Source organism: Macrosteles quadrilineatus, unplaced genomic scaffold (genome assembly GCF_028750875.1).
Source record: "Macrosteles quadrilineatus isolate MER2022 unplaced genomic scaffold, UCM_ALF_1.0 Scaffold_9__3_contigs__length_116548681, whole genome shotgun sequence".
Lineage (NCBI taxonomy): Eukaryota > Metazoa > Arthropoda > Insecta > Hemiptera > Cicadellidae > Macrosteles > Macrosteles quadrilineatus.
This window is the reverse complement of record NW_026542602.1, coordinates 62,459,392-62,480,352: the sequence shown is the minus strand read 5'-3', so window position 1 is coordinate 62,480,352 and position 20,961 is coordinate 62,459,392. Positions and strand designations below refer to the sequence as shown.

The following is a 20,961-nucleotide window of genomic DNA, read 5'->3' as shown; positions in this document are numbered from 1 at the left end:
ATGACTGACACACTTATTAAATTGCCAATATAGATACTTTTGTATTTGTTTCTTATAAAGATGTTTACATGCAGGCCTGCATGTAATAAATGAAACAAAGTCCTCATATAAAAGCTTTTCTTAACTTATGATAAATACTGTTTGAAAAAACGATTTAATGTACTGTTGTATTTAAAATTGATTAGTGATTTTTGTTAACTACAATATGCTGATATGCCTACGACAGCTCGATGCCAAAGCTACATCATTTAGGAAACAGTGCTACTATAAATCTATTTTTTACCATAAGTTTGAATACTTAGAAAGAACTGTTTGCTAGTTTTTATTAATTTTAAAACTACTGAAAATGTGATTGAGTATGATTTAGTTTGTTAATGCATAATTTTATAAATTATAATTTATTACTTTGTAATAAAATTATAATAAAAGAAATTCATTATAAATAATTTTATTAGTATGTTTATCGTGAATATATTTGCTGCATATATTCACATTTTATTTTGTTTTGTCAATTTGTTGTTTTATCGATATACAAATAATGTTATTAGTTTAGCATATGTTTTAATTTTATTTTTGCTTGTAGTTATATTGTAGTTAATTATGAGTGCTATCATAGTTATAGGCTAACCTATATTACCCCTTCAATATATATTATGTAATCATTAAATTAAATTGTGCTGATCGTTGGTAAAATTAATAAATAAATGCAATAATGGCGCAAAGAATAAACCATTCTTTTTAGGATTTCTTTTCCTTTATACCAGACCATACATAATGTAGTATTTTATTAAATTATTTGAACATAAAAATAAATATAGCATATTAAATTGAATCAAGAATTGGTGTAAGGAAAACTTAATTATCTTAAATAATGTATCATAAAAATCTCATAATTATGAAAAGGTTTGAAGTCGACATCAGAAATAGGCATAGGTTTCCATTTTTACTTTGTTATTAACCATACTCCATTAGTATTTGTATTAGTAATTTTTCCAATTGCAGGTTGTGTTACGATTAAACAAATCCAGGTGGTTATAACGTAATCCAGAAAACACCTAAAAACAGCTGTGTCTAAGGAATATGACGGTCTAAGTCACTAACAAGACTATAATAAGATCACGCCACTCATCCTACACTCATCCTTCACTCATATTTGGGTTAAAATATGCACATAGTACATATTAAATAATTCCCCATGTTAAATAATTGTTAATTGATGATAACCTTCGTTTTTATATGGTAATCCTTAAAAAATCCTTGCAGATCCAAAAGCCAACACAGGAAGTACTCTTGGAAATATTGTTGTATAAAGATGTAGAAATATGTTCATTTAAATCATTTCCGTGATTAATTTAATTTTGTAGAAAGTAGTAGGCCTACCTTTAAGTAAATTTCTTCCGTAAATAATGAAAAAATACCTCCCACTTTTTCATAAATATTGCCTTAGTTTAAATTTTAAACTCTGTTGGTTGAATAATTTCCTATTCATGATAGTTTCACCAATCCACCCCAGACTGCACCACATACAACGGCACTGTGTGCTGCTACCTTGCGGCAAGTTATAGAACTACTCTCACGATGACAAAACCAAGTACTGGCCTGTCGTTAAAGCAGATTGGCAAAGAACAAAATATTGCTCTAACTAAATAGAATTCTTTTAGCAAGATTGTATACTATTTTTATTTTTTCCCCAATGTTGAGAGAGAGTTCTTATTTAGGGTAACGAAATTCTTGCCACAAAAATACTTATCATAAAAGAACATTTACAAAATGAGGTTATTATGAACTTTAAAATGATCTAACCCTTTCGACCTAATGTACATGGATTTTCAATATGGAAATATGAAGAATTTTTTACCTGTTTCATAACAATATAACACCACAATTAATTAATAAGTTTATTTATTTTTACATAGAAAATAAATGTCAAAGACAACAATTTAATTTAACAATGCATTTATTTATTTTTATAAATATCTACTAAAACACACTACAAGTATTTCCTCATGTTTACTCAATGTTCAGTTAACTTTGAATGTTATATTCTTGCTTTTGTGATAGTTTGATTTGTTGTTGTTGGAAACCTTTTTACCATCGGGATTGTTCTTCTTGAACCGCTCACAAACCGTTATGCAGTTCTTCATTTTGCTGTAACCAATGAAAAGTTAAAGAAGGATGTAAATAACATTCTTATATTATGTAAAACTATTATTTGCGTTAAAATGAGATGCAAAAGTAATGCATTGAAACCGTGCTTGGTGAGTTGCTACAGTGTTACTATTAAAAAAAAAAAAGTAAAATAAGTACTACTTGAGTTCAACAGTTATCATTAAACAGTAAACAAAGTACCTATATACTACTTGACTAGACGGTTTTTTTGTATTTCCTTCAATTTAAAAAATAGTGTTTGTTCTTAGTTTTTTTGCTGAATTATTGAGAAAAATTTCACAAAATATGAGTGACCTATTACTAAGAATAAAAGCTGGATTCAATTATTCCAAGCAACGAGCACATTAAATAATATTTTTCCTTAGTAGGACACAATTTGGGGAGTGCTATGGACTTTTTATACTGAAGTGGACATCTAATATCTATAGACCAGCTTAAGCCAATTATTATTTAAAACCCCCGAAGCAAGACCTGCAGACTAAGCGAATTTCCATTTGCCTGATTCTGTTAAATCTATTTAAAAAGCAATAGTTTTAGCGAGTACCTAGGTTTCCTGATAAAGGGAGGTTATTAGCACTACATAATATTATAACACATAATGAGCATGGTCGTACGGTAGCAGCATGGTAACGGGGGTTTAAAGAAAGTTTAGGGGGGGAGTTACGGAGAGAGTTTTGGGTAAGTCCATTACCCAAATATATGTGTCTTACTAAAGAAAAATATTATTGGGTTTCCCATTTTTTTTACAAAAAAACATAAAACTTTACCACATCTTTCAAAACAATTTTGTAGACCTGAAGAAAAAAAATGTTTAGCATATTGAAGCGTTGTTGTGTGCCTAACAGTTACGGAGGTAGTTCAAAGATTTGTAAATTTAGTAGTTTACAAGTTTATTATATACTAAAAAAAACATCTATCGACATAAAAATTTTTAAAAGCACACCTCATTACCTTACCTGTAGCAGCATTAAAATTAATGTTATTTTTTATTATTTTTATCAGGAAATAAATATTATTTCCAGGAAATATTTTAATATAAATCCAGCCGAGTAAATATAAAGTCGTTCAGTTTGCATGTTCGCTGTGGTGGGGGTATTATATCATTATTACTTAGTACGTGTACATAAGATTTTAAAAGAATCCAAATAACCACTAATCATAAAATATATTTTAATGTACAATTTTAATTTAAAAAGAAGTTTTGTAAAAAAAAAGTAAAATTACCTAAAATATTATTTTAAAATGAATATATTTAGAAATACAGGATTTAGAAATACAGGACAAGTAGAAAAAGAATTTGACCGTATCTTATATGTTTTTTTTTAAATACATTTATTTACGTAGGAGTTAACAATACCAATTAAAATATTTTGATCAACAGTACGTTATCCTAATGTGTGTGTGTGTGAGTGTGTATGCGTGCACTTGAATACTGTTGACTTCAATAAGCTTACTAATATTTTACGTACCCAATTGTAGGAAATATAACCTCTCAAGACATAGCACACCTCAGTTCTGTCTTACGTGCCAAATAAGGACCTTCTTCTTCTCATCTCTGTCTCCAATGAGCTGCTTCATGTTGACTAAAACTCGCCTAGCTTCTGACTAACTAAACGTTTAAACTAGAGCTATATATACTTACATTTGTCGAGATGCCTATCGTTCGGTCTGAAACGCAGTTAGAGATCTTATCAACTGATTCTGCGATGTTAGTTCTATTTCTGACAAAAATGTTGATTTGATGTGTATAAATATATTTTAGTGATGTAATTTACTCATAACTTGGGTCATAAGTGAAACCATTTTGAAGGTTAGTGGACGACATAGGGTCTATAACCGTGGCAATGGGCAAGGTATGCCTTTACACGAATACATTTTGAAAATCACATAGGCATAAACCAAGCTATCTCTACAAATTGTATAGGCCTAAGATAAAAAACCTACTTTCGTGTTTTAATCCTAATTTGAATTAAGGAATGAGTTTAGAATGAAGTTAGACGCCTTGGCTAGCTTTTAGGTCAGCTGATTTACCCAAGATCATTAAAAAGCCCAATGATCAAGGACAACTAGGTCCAGTTTTGAACCATCAAAAAGCTACTGACTTTTCTCAGGATAGAACCGGCGACATATTAATTATTAGACGAGCATTATAATGTCTCAGTTACCCAGCTATTCACATGATGGTGTACTATGTGTATCACAGTGTAAGGTTTCTGATAGGAATTTAAAATATATTTCATTTTAATCGATTTAATTTGTTTCTTGGACAGCTAGGTTAGTTTTAAACCCTGGTATGAATTAATTGATCTAGGATCCTTCATAATGATATTCTAGCTTACCAAGTGTAATGGGTATCTGATTAAGAAAATAATTGCGGTAGAAAACAAAGACTGGTAGGTGGAATCTTCTATTCTTTACCATAGTAGCAGATGTTTCACAACAAAACCTTGCCTACCGTTGGACTTCTATAACCATCTTTTAAAAAAATTTGCAATCTGGAATGCGCCTTAGTTGGTTGAAAAGCATATTTATGGGAGTTTCTTTGTAAAGCTCAAGAAAAAAGGTTAGGTGAACTGAGAACCCAACTTCGCCGTAAGATAATGATAAAAATGTCTCTTGGCTGTAAACTGTATCTCATATGGTTGAATTTTGAATCAGGCTTTCTGACAAATTTAATTCTTCAATAAAGCACTTTAATTTTACATTATGGTTTAGTATTCAAGACAAGTAAAGCATATGCAGTATCAACCAACGGACCTTCATGTATTTCCATAAATAGTGGTATGAAATAAAATAATGTTGATCATTATACTTGGAAGAATGACATTGAGCAAAGATTGCTCTCAGGGTATAGAGTGTAGTAATGATTTTCCCCGAGCAAAGCTTGGTCCCCAGGTACTTAAATAAAACTGCAACGTATAGGCATGTAGTAAGATTGCTATTTTAATAGTAATTCAAATATTTTACTGTATGAAATCTTTTTATGATCTATTCTTCAATTATCAAATCTGGAAATGTATTTTCATAGTTTTTCCGCAATTCTTGACGTTAGGAGTTAAAGACACGGTAGACACTATGGCCACTTCATGCCGCAGCTGCGGCCACCACCTTATCAGCTGGTCTGTAGTACCCCATTGCGTCATATGTGTCTCTCAAATGTTGTTGCGTCAGATTGGTCAGTGTCACTAAGGTCGTGTAGGTTTTCGTCTTGAAAGCTCCACCGTCAACGTCAATGACTGGAGGATCCCTCATACGGATGTAGCTCTCCACCATCCTACAAACACAAATATAGGGCTGTAGCATCATATAATTTCCTCAAACTATTAATAAAGGTTGTAGATTTACATAAACCAAGTGCAAAAGTAATTTGTCCATTTACTTTTTTAGACTCTGTTATAAAATAAGGAAAATATTCCATCCCTTTTTTTAACTACACGAATACTTGAAGTTCTGTTTAAGTTTTCGAGATTCACACTATCTATAAAACAACAGCCGACAGATACAACACATACGCCGACAAAAGCTGACATATAAATTAAGCACAAAAAAACAGTAATGGGGAACTAAAAAACCTTCCCCTTAAACCCTCTAAATTTTATAAACGGGCTAGTCATGAAGACGTACAAGTTTAATATGGGTGTTAAAAACCCCTATGCTGTATTGTTCAAGTTACAGGAGATAAAATTTACGTTGCTTAAAATATACTCATTTTTAGTGAACTGTTGGTGAAAATTAGGTTTATAAATAACCTAAACTGCTAAGGCACTTGTGTTTGTTTCCTTAGATTTTAATAACGTAATCCCTTGCAATTTCCGTTGTAATCATCTGAAAAGGGTTCTAGTAGGTTCAAAGTTATTTTTACACAGTATAATTATATATTTAATCAGGTACCCCATTTGAAACATTTCTCTTGAATTTTGGTAAACTACGGCTTTTGAGTATTCACTCAAAAAAATCTTACACGATTAGAAAATGTCTTCATTAATACTTCTTCCACATGAACATCTGTTAACATACAGCTTATTCTTTATCGTTCCATACTTACAAATCAACAAAATGTTTGTTCATCGCCCCTCTGGACCCGGCCACGATGGGGTTGTGTACAATCTGGGCCTTGGTCAGGAAGAAGATGATGTCTGGAACCAGGAGATCCCGGGGCCAACGGTACAGCGGAGAGTCCCGTGGAGGAAGAGGCCTTCCTTGCATGGCCTCCTTGGTCAGGGACATGGAAGCGTGGCTTTGCCAATACCTGAAGACATGGTTTTTGTTTTTTATGCTCAAAGATATTTATATCATCTTCATTGGTTCTGAGTTTTGACAACTCTAAGGAGTTGTGATTCTGTCATGCATGTCTTCGGTTACCAGTGTTCAGGAATTTCACTGTAGTAGCTTGGAGTTTAACTTGTTAGCATATACATCAAAGTGAGGAGGAAGATGATTTCTTACCCTGTATTTATTTACAAAACTTTTTATTTTCTTAGTAGTTAAAATTTTTAGTTCTATTAGCAATCTGCTGCACCTAACTTGGCCCTCCCATCCACTTACATCTGAAATTCGTAGTAAACAACATCCTTCGAACCACCTTGGTCATATAATTCTTTCAAAGAGTTGTAAACAATTAGAATCTAGTTGCTCAATAGCGACTACGTCTATTTATGTTGTAAGATGACTTATTAAGTTGTTTATTCATTAAGTTGGTCACTCAATTGTAACATTGCAAGAATTCTAAATAATACAACAGTCAGTGTCAAATGTATAGCCATTTCAGTTTTTTGGCTCATTCAAGTAGGCAAATCTTACAAAACAATACTTTACCGTCTAAACCATTACAAATTTGTTAAACAAATAAAGAAATCCACAAAGTACCTGTTAACTACGACGGGCTTAAAGAAGTAGTTCCTTTTGACAAGTTCAGCCACAATGTAGTTTCCCAAGGCGTAGAAGGCAGAACGAAGCAAAAAGTCTTGTGTGTCGAAAAACAGGCGAAACACCGCAAAACAGTTGGGAGGTGACATAATGTAGGTTCCTCCTAAACTCTTCATCAGTTTCATGCTGAAATATCTGGACCCTATAAAATGGAAAGTGCTTCATTTGAACCTTACAAAATATCTTATGTACTTATTGATAAATTATGTGAATCATAACCTTAACATAAATATCTATATATAAAGCCAAAAGTACCCATGAACTTTTGAGAAAAATACAAGTCACACTCTCATAAACCATATACTTCAAATGTTCGTCATGACGAGAAACCTTGCGCAAAACTATCCATTATTTCATAAATTGCCCTTTAAGGTCGTAATTGCTTTCCAAAAGGGAAATTTCCATATACCTAATGTTTTAAATACCTCAGATGTACTTATTCGTATGTCATTCTTTCAACTTATTACCTTTTGAAAATCAGGTGTGATTATTTGTTTGAATTAATGTATTTTGTTTTTTTTTATTTCAGCTTAACTTAACCAATAAATAGTTTTAGCTTATGAAGTCGAACGGAAAAAAGCCCGTGGGTAACAGCTAGTTGTAATAAACTATATAATGGTTTTGATCACCAAAAAAACTTAATTTTTGCGTGGTGAATAGTTAAGACTTTGCAGTTTGGAGTGTTTGTTTACGCATGCATAATTGAAAAAGAAAACTGTTCAGCAAATATTTGCTGGGATATAGCAATTAAAGTATTCTTCACGACCCATGATTCAAAACCCTTTTAAAATACTTTACAGCCATTTAGCCATTCCATCTGAAAATGGACAGGGAGATTTTGTTCTTATATTTGAACGGAGTGTATTAGATATTATTTTTAACATGTTTAAAGTGACAAAAGTTTATACTGCATCCACGTACATATAACATTGATTATAACCTACCAGAGCCTGGGGTTCCTTCGATGACTACGAACACATTTCTGTGCCTATTCCTCATGTACTTCTTCCCAGACTGGAACTGACATTGTTTGTCAAACATGTCCAGAAGACTCTTGACTTCGGAGATGTTCCTGTACTGAACATAATCAATCACTATTAAGTGTCTAGATACTAAAACAGAGGCTTTTTATGTATGTGCAGAGAAGTAGGGCCAAGTATTCAAGCAATGGTCTAATAAATAAGAATAGCACCGAAATTTGATACTAAGAATATATTCGCGACGTAACTTTTTTTCAAATTAAACCTAATATGTATACTACATTCTTCTAGTAAACCCCAGAAGGCACTATTTTCCGCAAAAATTGCAGGTAATTCTAGGAATTTCCTAAATTTATAATGCATTTTAATTAGAACTCATACCAAACTGTATGTTTAAATTAGAGGCAAAATTATCAGCGTTGATTAAATAATGGTAAGTAAATATGCAAGTTACGAACCCTGTTAGTTTGAAATCCTTTACTTTATTGTTAGTTAAAATAATCTTTATATTTTGTTCAACAGCTAATAGTAATATAACATTCTTTATGGTTTTGTCGCTAAAGGTGTATTATAAATTATGAAACGCAGACAAAATCAATTGAATAGAATGCACAATTTTTTTCTTTTCTCTCCTTATATTTCATGGTTTTATATACTTAAACTGACCATAGTACTCTAAAAACTGACTATCATTTACTAGCAGGAATAACTATTTCAAGATTAAATGCAATGTTTGCTCATAAGCTTTACCTGTGGCATGTTAAAGACGTTGAAAACCTCGTCGAGAGAGTGGAAAACGCCACTTTTGTAGTCAATTGGCTCTGAGGCATTTTCCATTCTGATTCCTAAAACCGATTCTGTAACATAACATTATTTATATATTATATTATTTTAGAATGAATTTAATAATATCTTTTAGCCATTAATAGTGATAATTTTCACCTAGCACAAAAGATATTTTCAAGTGAGCTAAGTCTAGATTTGTAATTTGTATGGTCGATATGTTTAATTTATTAATATATATAAGGACTGGCTGTTTTCTGGTTCTTTTCTAAATATATATTTTGGACTAACAAAAATATATATTCTGTGCTTGGACACAATTCTAATAATTATCCGTATTGTTCTCCCAATGAAATCGTGTTATAGTGTCACGAACTTAATATTAAATATAGTCAGAATGTATAGGAAGAAAAGTAACGGTTATATACTTCAAAATATTTGGTTTTAAAATTTTTATTTTATTTTATATTTATGTTTTATTTAAATCGTATGGCCAGTTACCAAATTTATTTAAATCATAGGTAACTTGTCCAGAAGCTGAACTACTAATTATGTTAATAGTCTTTATTATAAACATTTTAAAAGTTTTTTCCCTTTCACGAAGTTATATTCAATGAATTAGCATCATACATACTGAGAAAACTAGGAAATCTACAAACAACTAAGAGTAATCAAAGGTAAATCATTTACAATAAGAAGTCTGAAGACGAAATCTTCCATTACAACCATATTTTGACTTGCTTATCCCTTTAGAAAAAAAACTATTAATAAAAAATATATATATCAATAGCCTAATTTAATCAACATATTTTGATAATTAACTTAAACACATGATTTATTGTATTTGATCATTAATTAGCAACATACCTGTCACATAGCTTGTTATGAAAACAAACAACAGCTGATTTATCATAACAAACTTTAGTGTTCACTAACACGTAAAAGAAGTATTTAGTCACATAGTCGACTTGTTGGTTATGAGATATAACAACACTTCCAGCACATTTCACCAAACATTTCATTGTAGCCAATCTATTGGACAATCTAAGATAGGCTTGAGCAGTATCAGGTGTATACAACAACTAGATTTATTCCAACACTAAATATGGGTTTTTTATAGCACAATGAAATATTTCAATGAGTTTTAATATATAAAAGAAGGCATGAGCCTTTTGCAATAAATACATTGTTTTAATGTGTTAGTCGTAATTTATTTAATGAGGGACGTTTTCCGTTTAAGAAAGAAGCATAACAATAGTTCAAATAAAAAATTCTTGCCTTAGAAATAAAAATTAATAGTTTTATAAACTATAAATAAGTTGACGACACCAACAATCAGTGTGAGTTTTTTATGCGACAGCTTTCTTTGACGAAGATAAGATTATTTTAGCCATACTACTTTAATAAAACCCCAATGGTCAAGAGCTTTTCCAGTTTTAAAAACTCTAAAAGATTTTGGCTTTTCTCAGGATCGAACCTGGTGGTAAAAGCAATATGTATATTCACTCAGATATCCAGCTGGAGTAATTATTCTCGAGCTAAATATGTAGAAATGTGTCACAAATATTACTAAAGAGTACAGCCTTAGTTTTCCTACTCAAAAAGAAGTCATCGCACCCAATTTAGAACTGTACATATTCCATGAAGTTCTTATATAACAAAATCGCAGAATACCCAAGACTTAGTACTCGATGGTACAATGTATATTAATAAAGTTAAAAGACCAACTATTTTTTATTCACTGTACAATTTCCAATTCACACTTTGTAGTGAAAACTAATCGTAATATTGACGGGTATACAGTACAATACATGACCATCATCAACAATATCCACTGCATGTTGGTCGTATATTGCACGATGGTTGACCACGCTTTATCTCAAACGGACAGATCCAATTTGGACCCAAACTGAGCTTATCGCCAACCAAATGTGGAGCTTATAATGTTCTACATTGATGGGTGAGAGAGATAGAGTAATTGTAGTAGATTAACACATCTAGATCAATTATGAGATATCACAATTACATCAGTTTCCGACATGGCCCGGTAGTTTAGTGTAACATAGGACAATATTTAAAAAATGAAAAGATCCCATTTGGTATTTTTGGTGGCAGTGAGCTACGGACTAGTTTTGTGCTCGGGTTTGACGACGTCTGAAGAATACGACGACGACCCTGACGACGAGGATCCAGACAGTAATGAAAAATCCGACGAAGATGATGATGAACCGATTCTGTACCATGAGGATGACAATACTGGTGAGTAAATTCTAATTGGTTTATTCAAAACTTTTAAGTTGCCAAAGATAGCTAATTTACTTATGTATTTAATTCTGTAAATACAATTTGAATCGCTCTACTAGACATTCCTAAAAATAAAAAAGGACGAAAAAAATGCATCTTGCCTACATAAATCCAAACCTAAGGAGGGAAATATATAGCCTATGTTACTGGTAAATAAGTATGACTAGGCATTCTATACATTGCCAGAAGATAGGAAAAGTATAAAATAGAATCTTAGCAATAGGATTCTATACTCTTTGACAAGCCATTTACTATAAGTGTAATGCCTAAACGTTCTATACAAATCTTATAGGTGTGTCAGGCAAAGTATAAATTATAGATATTGTATTATAAACAATGAGGTAAACACTTTACTTTAAAATAATGAAATATTTTGTATATGATTAGGTTAAGTTAGTTTAGGTTAGTTTGTTTTTGATAAGATTAGTTTAGGCCAAACAAAACAAAACAAACAAAAGTTTGAAGAAATTCCCACAACAGCTTATTTTATAGTGTAGCTGTTATGCCAATGGGTATTCTATAGAATTACTAGACAATAGATATAACGAGCATTATTTAATACTTTACCTGGTACATTTTAGTCCATTCTATATCATGTTTTATCAAATCAATCACTTTGTACACCAAAACCAGAGATTACAACAGTTAATCCAATGATTTACTACCTACAGCTCTGTCTGTTGTAGATAAACCTACATTTTTACCAGCAACTCACCTGGTTTAGCATTCTGAATAACGCATTTTTATATAGTTTTAATTTTAGCTAAGGATAAAAATATTTAATTCAATTTTTAGAAGCCCCAAAGACCCCTGAGCGAGAGCAGTTTCTGAGACGTATCCAGGACCACGGTATCTACCATTCTCTACAGTCCATCCTGGAAGCTTTGGACAAGGAAGAGGTAATACGATTAGCTACATCTCAATCTTCTATTCTAAATTGAATTCATACTTTGCATGTAACACTTCCCCAAAGAAGCTAAACCAAAGCAATAATTAATCAATTTATCAATATGCTGAGTGAACATTTATTATGACATGATCTAAAGGCCCATCTTATTCAAGTATATCACACCTATATTCTTACTTTAAAATATTTCTGTTCATCATAATACAGCAAAGCGTTGTAGGTTTAAAATAACTGATTGCCAGAAATGGTGTGAGCCCTAGGGCCTAGGTCACGAGATGGTTTGACTTGAAGAAATGTGGCAAAAAATCCCAATATCATAGTTACTGCCACCGCTTACCCAGGATAAAGTTTGTTGAAAAGCTAATGGAGAAATTATGTACCAGATTGCTAATACCGCTTATTATTTTGGTAATAAAGCAGATGCCTTTAACGTGGATTTATAACGCGTTACAGGTGTTTCGCTACAGCGAATGTCCAAATAAAATGTTCATTCCGCAACGAGGGTCTTTAGGAGTGTTCACTTTACGAATCCCACTCAAAACCTTGTCAACAAATGCATTTTTCATCACAGCCACATTGACACTTATTTTTCAGTACAGGGACAAGATAGAAGTACGGCAACTCATAAACTCGTATCAAAACGACTGTTCTGACGGCAAGATTGAGGTTCCTCCAGTATACAACAAAACTGGTCTGTGGCCTTTCATCGTCATAGAAGGAGTACAAACTTCAGGTAACATTCTTACTCAATAGTGTTTCAATTGAATTTTGTTGGATAAGAAAACCTTTATTTTATTGTTACTAACAAAAAACATTTTCTTACTAATATTAAATTTGTTTTATTACGATAGTTCAAACATTGCATATATGTTATGAATGGTGTCACACTAACGGCGAACCCCCACTAAATTTAATAAAAGTTATACATTTTTCACATACGAAACCTTTATAAAATTAACCTCGTTCATACTTGAAATCTTCCACGAATACTTGATTCTTTTCTGTACCAAACTTTGCTGCAGATAAGCTGACAGTCAATTGACGGGTGACTGAGATTCTTCAGGCAAGTCCTCAGTCATACTTGAAATTGTCCACATATACTTGATCCTTGACTGTACCAAACCCTCTATTGCAGATAAGCTGACAGTCAATTGACGGGTGACTGAGATTCTTCAGGCAAGTCCTCAGTCATACTTGAAATTGTCCACATATACTTGATCCTTGACTGTACCAAACCCTCTATTGCAGATAAGCTGACAGTCAATTGACGGGTGACTGAGATTCTTCAGGCAAGTCCTCAGTCATACTTGAAATTGTCCACATATACTTGATCCTTGACTGTACCAAACCCTCTATTGCAGATAAGCTGACAGTCAATTGACGGGTGACTGAGATTCTTCAGGCAAGTCCTCAGTCATACTTGAAATTGTCCACATATACTTGATCCTTGACTGTACCAAACCCTCTATTGCAGATAAGCTGACAGTCAATTGACGGGTGACTGAGATTCTTCAGGCAAGTCCTCAGTCATACTTGAAATTGTCCACATATACTTGATTCTTGTCTGTACCCAACCCTCTATTGCAGGTAAGCTGACAGTTAGTCGACGGGTGACTGAGATCCTTCAGGCAGACTTCCTGACAACTCCTCCAGATTGTCTGTTTCACCTCAGACCTGCCTTTGATGCGTACAACTGCACTCTCCGTAGTCTGTACTACTCACTGTCCATGTACGCCCTCGCCAACCAGGCCATGAAAAGGCTGAGGACGAGGTCCGTCGTCGCAAACAGGTAAAGTACTTGACCTAACGAAAAATTGATAAAGTTATTTTGCACTCCTATTTAGCAACTAAGTATGTACACTACGAACATGGAAAACCACATTGATCTCTGTCCGGCCATTTGCACACGGCACGTACGTTTCTCTGTATATACCAGCAACATTAGTTGGTTGCGTGTTTGGTTTACGATTTTGCCACGGTGTAATAGTTTGTCACAAATAGGTGCAAATTTTAGAACTCCTGCTGCTGCAGGAGTTCTAAAATTTGTTGTGCTCAACCATCAACTGTTGTGCTCAACAGTTGATCTCACCTGATCAATGGCCAACATCTAACCTCAAATTGGTTTTCTGACCGTATTATGATCCAGTTTCATCCAACTAGTCAAGAAGGTTGGTCCATCAGAGATACATGGTTGTGAACCATCTATGATAGTCGGTGAGGTAGAAAAGACCGGCGCGGCGGAAAAGGTCCCAAAAGTTTAATTCCCAAAAAGGTCCATTAATGTGCTACCGATAAAGGTTCTAGACTCCACAGGTACCTTAGGAGATGACCTTGACTCATTCGACTTTACGATTGGACTTCGAGTTAATGGAACTCATTCTTTCGACATGTTCTGGTGTACGAAGAGTTTTACGACTCTACCAAATACAACCATGACATATAAACGTTGAGTTAACATTTATCATATTGTTGTGTGTCAATAGACAATATAGTCATTCCATTGGTGTTATAAAACATGTCCTTACCACATTTTGCATGTTTAAGTGAATAAATTGTGTGTTTAGCTGCAAGAGGATGATGCGATTGATGCGTGAGACTTAGGTTGTAATTTGATGATAATGATAACGAAACAAAAAACGATGTATCCACAGGTACTGGCACAGCCAAGCAGCCTTCGGCCTGGCTGTTGCTGAACTGAGCGAAAACATGCATCTTCCTCCAGACTCGGTCTTATACAAGTGGCCAGACGATCTGCTGAAGCCAGACTTGGCATTCTACTTGCAGTACTCCCACGGGAAGAACCTCCGGGGGCCGAAGAAGCCGAATATCCAGAGAAGTATCTCCAGGAGATTCAGGGACAGGTACGTTATGATGGAAGTTTTTAAAGGAAATATCTTACAATGTTCGTTTGTACCTTGATGTCAAGACACTTCTTGAAGTATTTGATGAAAAGTAGCTTGTTGTCAAGGCAAGTCTTGAATTACTTGATGTAAAGTAGCTTGATGTCAATGCTAGTGTTGAGTACATGATCTAAAGTAGCATGATGTCAAGGCTAGCTAGAGGTACTTTATGAAAAGAATCTTTGATGTAAAGTATGGCAAGGCTGTTCTTGAAGTATTTCATGTAACGTTGGTTGATGTAAAACCTAGTCTTAAAGTAATTGATGTAAAGTAGCTTAAAGGCAATGCTAGTCTTGAAGTTCTTTTTGTAAAGTAGCTTGATGTCAAGGCTAGTCTTGAAGTACTTGATGAAAAGAAGCTTGATGTCAAGGTTAGACGCCCATCACTGTTCTTGATGTAGCAACAGGCAACATTAGAATAATTTATGTCACTGTTTTAAAATTTTGGTATTAGCTGTAAAAAATAAAACTACACTCAATGGAAGTAGGTTAAATTAACGCAAAAGGGGTTCATGTTATACCAATCCAATAGGTCATTATATATATAGTCATTACAACACACTCTTTCTACCGGTTTTAACACCAACCACTAACTCAGAAAAATATACACTCATTGCTATGAATAGCTCCAAATAAAACAATGAACAACCCTCTGGACACAGTATGGCTAAGTATGTCACTAGGTTAAAAAAGGTCTCTTACAGAGAGTTTTTTCTATTCTTGGTCATGGAGTAACAAATTTAGCCTGTAATTAAATGTAAAAAATAACCGATACCACAAAATAAATAGTCCATGATTAAAGGAACAGTTTATTTACGTACAGTACTATAAAAATCCAAATGTATTATATTTTTTCCAAAATTGGATTACTCAAATATCAATACGAGTTTGACATTTAAAATCTGCAAATAATGTTAAGGTAAGGAATTTTCTCAACAAAAGAAAAATAGAGTACATCAATCAAATTTCAAGTCATATTAGTTCATACGACAATCATTCTATTATTAATACTTGTGGAAATATATATTGAAATATATTATTCCAATAAATATGAAAAATTAAACACGTGGTTATGGTTCTAAAAAATGCCTGGCAAGTGAACAAAATCCTTTAAAACAAAAAAAAAAACAAAAAAACAAAAAAAATTTGATGATTTAAAATACTCCATTTGCACAATTTTGACAATATTTTTCTGTTCTAGGATGGGCAACCAGTATATGAGATTTAGCGACAGTATAAGAGTCCTAGAACATCACATTTTCGAAGAAGTCTCTAAAATTACAATGATAATAAGCAAAACATTCCCAAGCTATTATGCTTCTATTGGTGGAAAACATTAACAAAAACGTATGTTCAATAGTAATCAATTATGATCAAATCATAGTTTATTAGTCTAATTTTTATGACTGCTCTCCTTTTTTTGAATTTTTTTACTTCAAACTCCCTGCATTTTAAATTGATATTTCTACTTGTTTGTACATTAAGTTCTTAAATAAACGACTTTAGTTTTTTATGTTGATTGATGTACTCTACTACCCAATATATTTCTAAAATACTTTGTTCAAATTCTTTGTGAAATCTTATACTTTTAACCTAAATATAGTTGAAATCTTATCTTGTTTTTTTTTTTTAAACTTGCATGTTTATTTATGTAAAAACCGCAATAGATAGAAATATGTCATTTACGGGAATCATCTATTGACGTAGAGGGCCCAATTGTTTGAATTCTACGTTACATTCACATTCCCCCCCTTTCCCTCCCTGCCCCCAACTTAATTTTTTGAAATAGCAAGGTACCCCTTGTGACATATCAAATGAAAGAGCATTAAAAAGGAAAATGTTTGACGAATAAAAATTTAAAATCGGTTCATAAATTTGCGAGATATTCCCCCCCTTCCCGAAACTTTTTTTTTAATAGAAAGGTACCCCTTGTGACATATCAAATGAAAGAGCATGAAAAAAGAAAATATTTGGTGAAATTTATTTTTCATTTGATATGTCACAAGGGCGGGTACATTGCTATTAAAAAACAAGTTATGAGCAAGGGAAAAGGGGGGGGGATTACCTCACAAATTCATGAGCCGATTTAAAATTTTTTTTACCAAAAATTTTCTTTTTTTCATGCTCTTTCATTTGATATGTCACAAGGGGTACCTTGCTTTTAAAAAAATAAGTTCTGGGGGGGAGGGGGTAATATCTCACAAATTTATGAACCGATTTTAAATTTTTTTTCATTAAACATTTTCTTTTTTCATGCTCTTTGATTTGATATGTCACAAGGGGTACCTTGCTTTTAAAAAAAATTAAGGTGGTGGCAGGGGTGAAAGGGGGGGGATGTGAATGTAACGGTGAATTAAAAAAAATGTGCCCCCTATGTCAATAGATGATTCCCGCCAGCTGCATATTTCTATCTATTGCGGTTTTTACATAAATAAAGATGCAAGTTTAAAAAAACCTTGTATTTGCATGGATTATTCTTTTAATAGCTTTGTTAATAGTTTGAATCCAATATTAAAATATGTATCTATAGCAGCAGGATGGCAAAGTAAACAAATCCAGTAAAGGAGGCAAAGTTATGGTTGGCTGATAATATATTTTTAGCTTGAAGATTAAGTTCTATATTTGTAGCAAATTTCTGTAATATATTTTTATCGATTTAAAATTTTGATATGAAACGTCACACAGAAAATATAATTGATGAGCTTAGGTCGCTTCGTCATCATGTTTAAGCTTTTTGACACTTGTAATTGATTGAGTTTGCTCTATCAATCTTTTATCACCCTAACACTCTGCGAGTATGAGATTATTGTGTTCCAAAAAGGTTAATAAGTTAACTTGGTAATCTGAGTATCTGAGTAATCTTTATTTTAAAGGATTGAGTATCTGAGTACGTGACCTATAACCAAAATATTGTACATTTATATTGCCAATTTTGTACTTTATCAGAAGTTCACTTGTGCAACATTTGTCATTCTTGGCTTACATAGATCGTAGTCAATTTAGAAGTTTTATAAACATAAGTCCTATTAAAGCATACATTTTTATATTTTTCACATTTATACATAAAGTTGAAGGTCATAATAGTTCTGAAAAATTAAAATTTTAGATTATTTATCGCCAACACAAACGACTTTTTAGCTCCACAATTCTAAATTGTTTCGGTAACATTAGGCTGAGTTCACTAAAATGTATTAGTTGTTTTTAAGGAAAGTTATAAGCCAATTGTCTGGGTTGATGTTTAGTCTGGTTCGCTTTCCTAAAGACATCGCCATGAACCTTTACCACCTTTAACTATAACATTTAATGAAACAATCCTCATTGTTTCAGTAACCACATGCATATTAAACTAAATCTAAATCACAGTGGTACACTAAGTCATAGATGTATGTTCTTTCAAGTCAATCATTTTATGTTTGAAACAACATCCCTAATACACGGCCGCAGCGCAATTTGGCAACGTCGCGCCGTCCTTCCTATTGTCACTAATATCCTAAACTTAAGCAGACACTCCAATATGAACTGGTGCATCAGCTGTGTCGGTAGGCCGGATCTGCGACGTTGCCACTTTTGTCGTGCCGTTGCCTTGTGTTAGAAGAGGTCATGTTTTAAACCATGGATTTCAAACACTTATGAAAACCCATACACTATATGAGCAAAATTATTCACTGATTAGACTGATTCTATAAACCAACTGATTGTTTTATGATTAGACTTTTATTTTTTCAGGATGGTTACTCACTACACTCGTATGAGAGAGCCGTTTCTGGTGGACATCTTTGAGCAGTATACTCATTACCAGTTGGGTAAAATGGTGAAAGTAATTGAAGACAAGTACCCCAACAAATACCCCTACATTACGTCCAAGGATCTTGTGTACCAAAGAGCAATTTCATAAGTGTTCCTGCGGCCATAAAACATTTCATTCTCTTATACGTTTAATTTTACCCCGTTATTCAAATTGAAAACACATAATCACTACGCAAAAATGTTTTTGTTATTGTGCTGAATAGTTTTTTTTATATCGAATCTCGCTGATTAATCAAAAAAAGACGATTTTTGGAATGAACATCTTGACCCTTTCCTAGTTGAAAAATGTGTATAATTTATCAAGTATTTGTTTGATTTCGAGGCTGCTTTAATTTTTTTAATGAGATAAAATGCTGAATGAGACTTGAAATATATTGTTTGATTATTTTTCAGCAATAAATGTATTTTTAATACACTGTAATTAATCGGTTAAGGAATAATAACCAATGTATAGATGGATGTGGAGTAAATGCTTACTTTTTATGCGTCAGGTAAGTTAATCTAAATGGGTTGTATATGAAAATTCTTTTTACATTGTTAAATTCTATAATATTAACATTATTTTCATTTATTTCTATGACAAGGAATAAAGCAGTTTGAAGATAATACCACGTTTAAATATAAATAAATTTAGTCGTATAATTATTTTTCCCTTTTTAATATCTTTCATTTGCTCTCCTGTACATCATAGAAGTTTATCCAAATAAAATAAAGCAAAATAAATCGTATAGCTTTTAAAGTTAAATATTAGTTTCATGATCTCTTATAAAGCTAACACTTCAATAATTTAGCTATTCGTAGTAAATTTAAATTAAATGGTCAGCTACCAAAATTTTACAAGAAAAAAATTCAGTGAAACAATTAAGAGTTTATATTTTATAAGTAAAAAAAAATATAAAATCTCAATCAAAAATTACGCTACCCTATGTTCGTCTAATATGCCAGTTTTTCCAGTAGTTGTGTATTTAAAATTTCTTATGTTTTTCGCAAGGCTTCATAAACATTTTATTCGATGTGATTTTGTTCTTAGACCATGTCTTCGACTATAGAAAAGTAATAAAATCTATTTTAATACGACCATAGAAGCTAGTTTGGGTGAATTATTTAGTCCAAATTAATTTAAGTAATTATTAGAACTATTAGACATAAGAAGAACAATTATTAGCTTAGTAAATTTTTAATTTGAAAATTCATCTTAATTTTAATAAATTAAAATCATTGATCAGTCAGTTTGACGAAGCACTGCTGTGTAATTATTTCGGTTTAAAGAGACGAATCTACCTACCTTTGCCGGAAATTCATTTATATCTCAAGCTGTAAGCTAGATGAGTTCTTCCATTCAGGAAGAAATTCTTTGGAATAACTAATTGATGAATAATGAAAAGACTGCTTGCTCCAAAAGCCTCCATTTCACTTGATTTTCCTTTGGCTTTCTCATGAATGACATATAATTACCAAATCTGCTGGTAGTTACAATAAATATGAAAATTATATTTTATTTAAATGTAAGAAAATAAAAACAAATATAAATAGAGTTTTGTTAACCATTTGAATGTCATCATTGATAAGTATATAAAACAATTCTGGGGGTTCAATGCATTCTTTGCATACAAAACATAAATTCTAGACAATTATTTGGAAGACAGTTTGTTTTTTTATTTATAACAAAGGTAAAAATTTTGTTAAATTGCTGAAATGGTGTTATAATTTATTATATTTGTATAATAAGCTATCGGCGTATATAATTAATTGGTATTATTAATAATGACAAAAATATTCCATATGTCTGTATCACAATGATGATAGACACCCCAGTCCCAGCAAATCTTTCAAAAATTGTTATTTCTTCAATTCTCCAAGTGATATTCAGAAAAATATATAAGATATGAATGGTGTTTTCCAATACAATACAATACTGTTTCGTGGGCATATTTTGTTTATATATCAAAAATATTATGTACATTTATCGTTGAAAAACTACTGATACTATCTATCTACTGGTAATATCTTTCCAGTACCTTAAATTCAACTATAATAAATATTGTCATGTAGCAATGAGGTAAAAAATATTAATTTTATAATATTGTTTCCCAAAACGAACTTCTTAGCATAAGAAAATTTCTTTTAATACTTTTAAGGCCAAGATAAGAATATGCTTAGCTGAGAGGCAAAAATCACTGAAGTGT

At 32.3% G+C, this 20,961-nt stretch overlaps 2 protein-coding genes across 2 annotated transcripts; one reads left to right on the top strand and one right to left on the bottom strand.

The window, feature by feature from the left end:
* Positions 1-5,111: 5,111 nt before the first annotated feature.
* On the bottom strand, positions 5,112-9,860 carry LOC129004271 (UMP-CMP kinase 2, mitochondrial-like). The gene is made up of 6 exons (XM_054432787.1): positions 9,726-9,860; positions 8,826-8,932; positions 8,040-8,172; positions 7,036-7,237; positions 6,215-6,418; positions 5,112-5,443 (listed from the first exon to the last, which is right to left on the bottom strand). Exons 1-6 carry the CDS (start codon positions 9,769-9,771, stop codon positions 5,254-5,256), a joined length of 882 nt encoding a protein of 293 aa, XP_054288762.1. The 5' UTR covers positions 9,772-9,860; the 3' UTR covers positions 5,112-5,253.
* A 1,021-nt stretch (positions 9,861-10,881) lies between these two features.
* Positions 10,882-18,915, top strand: LOC129003500 (UMP-CMP kinase 2, mitochondrial-like). Its single transcript, XM_054431795.1, has 6 exons — positions 10,882-11,117; positions 11,958-12,061; positions 12,664-12,802; positions 13,657-13,858; positions 14,721-14,930; positions 18,695-18,915. The coding sequence occupies exons 1-6, from the start codon at positions 10,940-10,942 to the stop codon at positions 18,861-18,863; spliced, it is 1,002 nt and encodes a 333-aa protein (XP_054287770.1). The 5' UTR covers positions 10,882-10,939; the 3' UTR covers positions 18,864-18,915.
* The last annotated feature ends 2,046 nt before the right edge of the window (positions 18,916-20,961 follow it).

Bases quoted from the DNA above. Each gene is read 5' to 3' on its own strand.
- LOC129004271 (XM_054432787.1), bottom strand. From the start codon at position 9,771: ATGATAAATCAGCTGTTGTTTGTTTTCATAACAAGCTATGTGACAG. The intron at 7,238-8,039 runs GTAGGTTATAAT...TCCATTTTATAG, and splicing joins CGAAGGAACCCCAGGCTCTG to GGTCCAGATATTTCAGCATG. The intron at 6,419-7,035 runs GTACTTTGTGGA...CCATGTCTTCAG, and splicing joins AAGCCCGTCGTAGTTAACAG to GTATTGGCAAAGCCACGCTT.
- LOC129003500 (XM_054431795.1), top strand. From the start codon at position 10,940: ATGAAAAGATCCCATTTGGTATTTTTGGTGGCAGTGAGCTACGGACTA. The intron at 12,062-12,663 runs GTAATACGATTA...CTTATTTTTCAG, and splicing joins AAGCTTTGGACAAGGAAGAG to TACAGGGACAAGATAGAAGT. The intron at 14,931-18,694 runs GTACGTTATGAT...TTATTTTTTCAG, and splicing joins TCCAGGAGATTCAGGGACAG to GATGGTTACTCACTACACTC.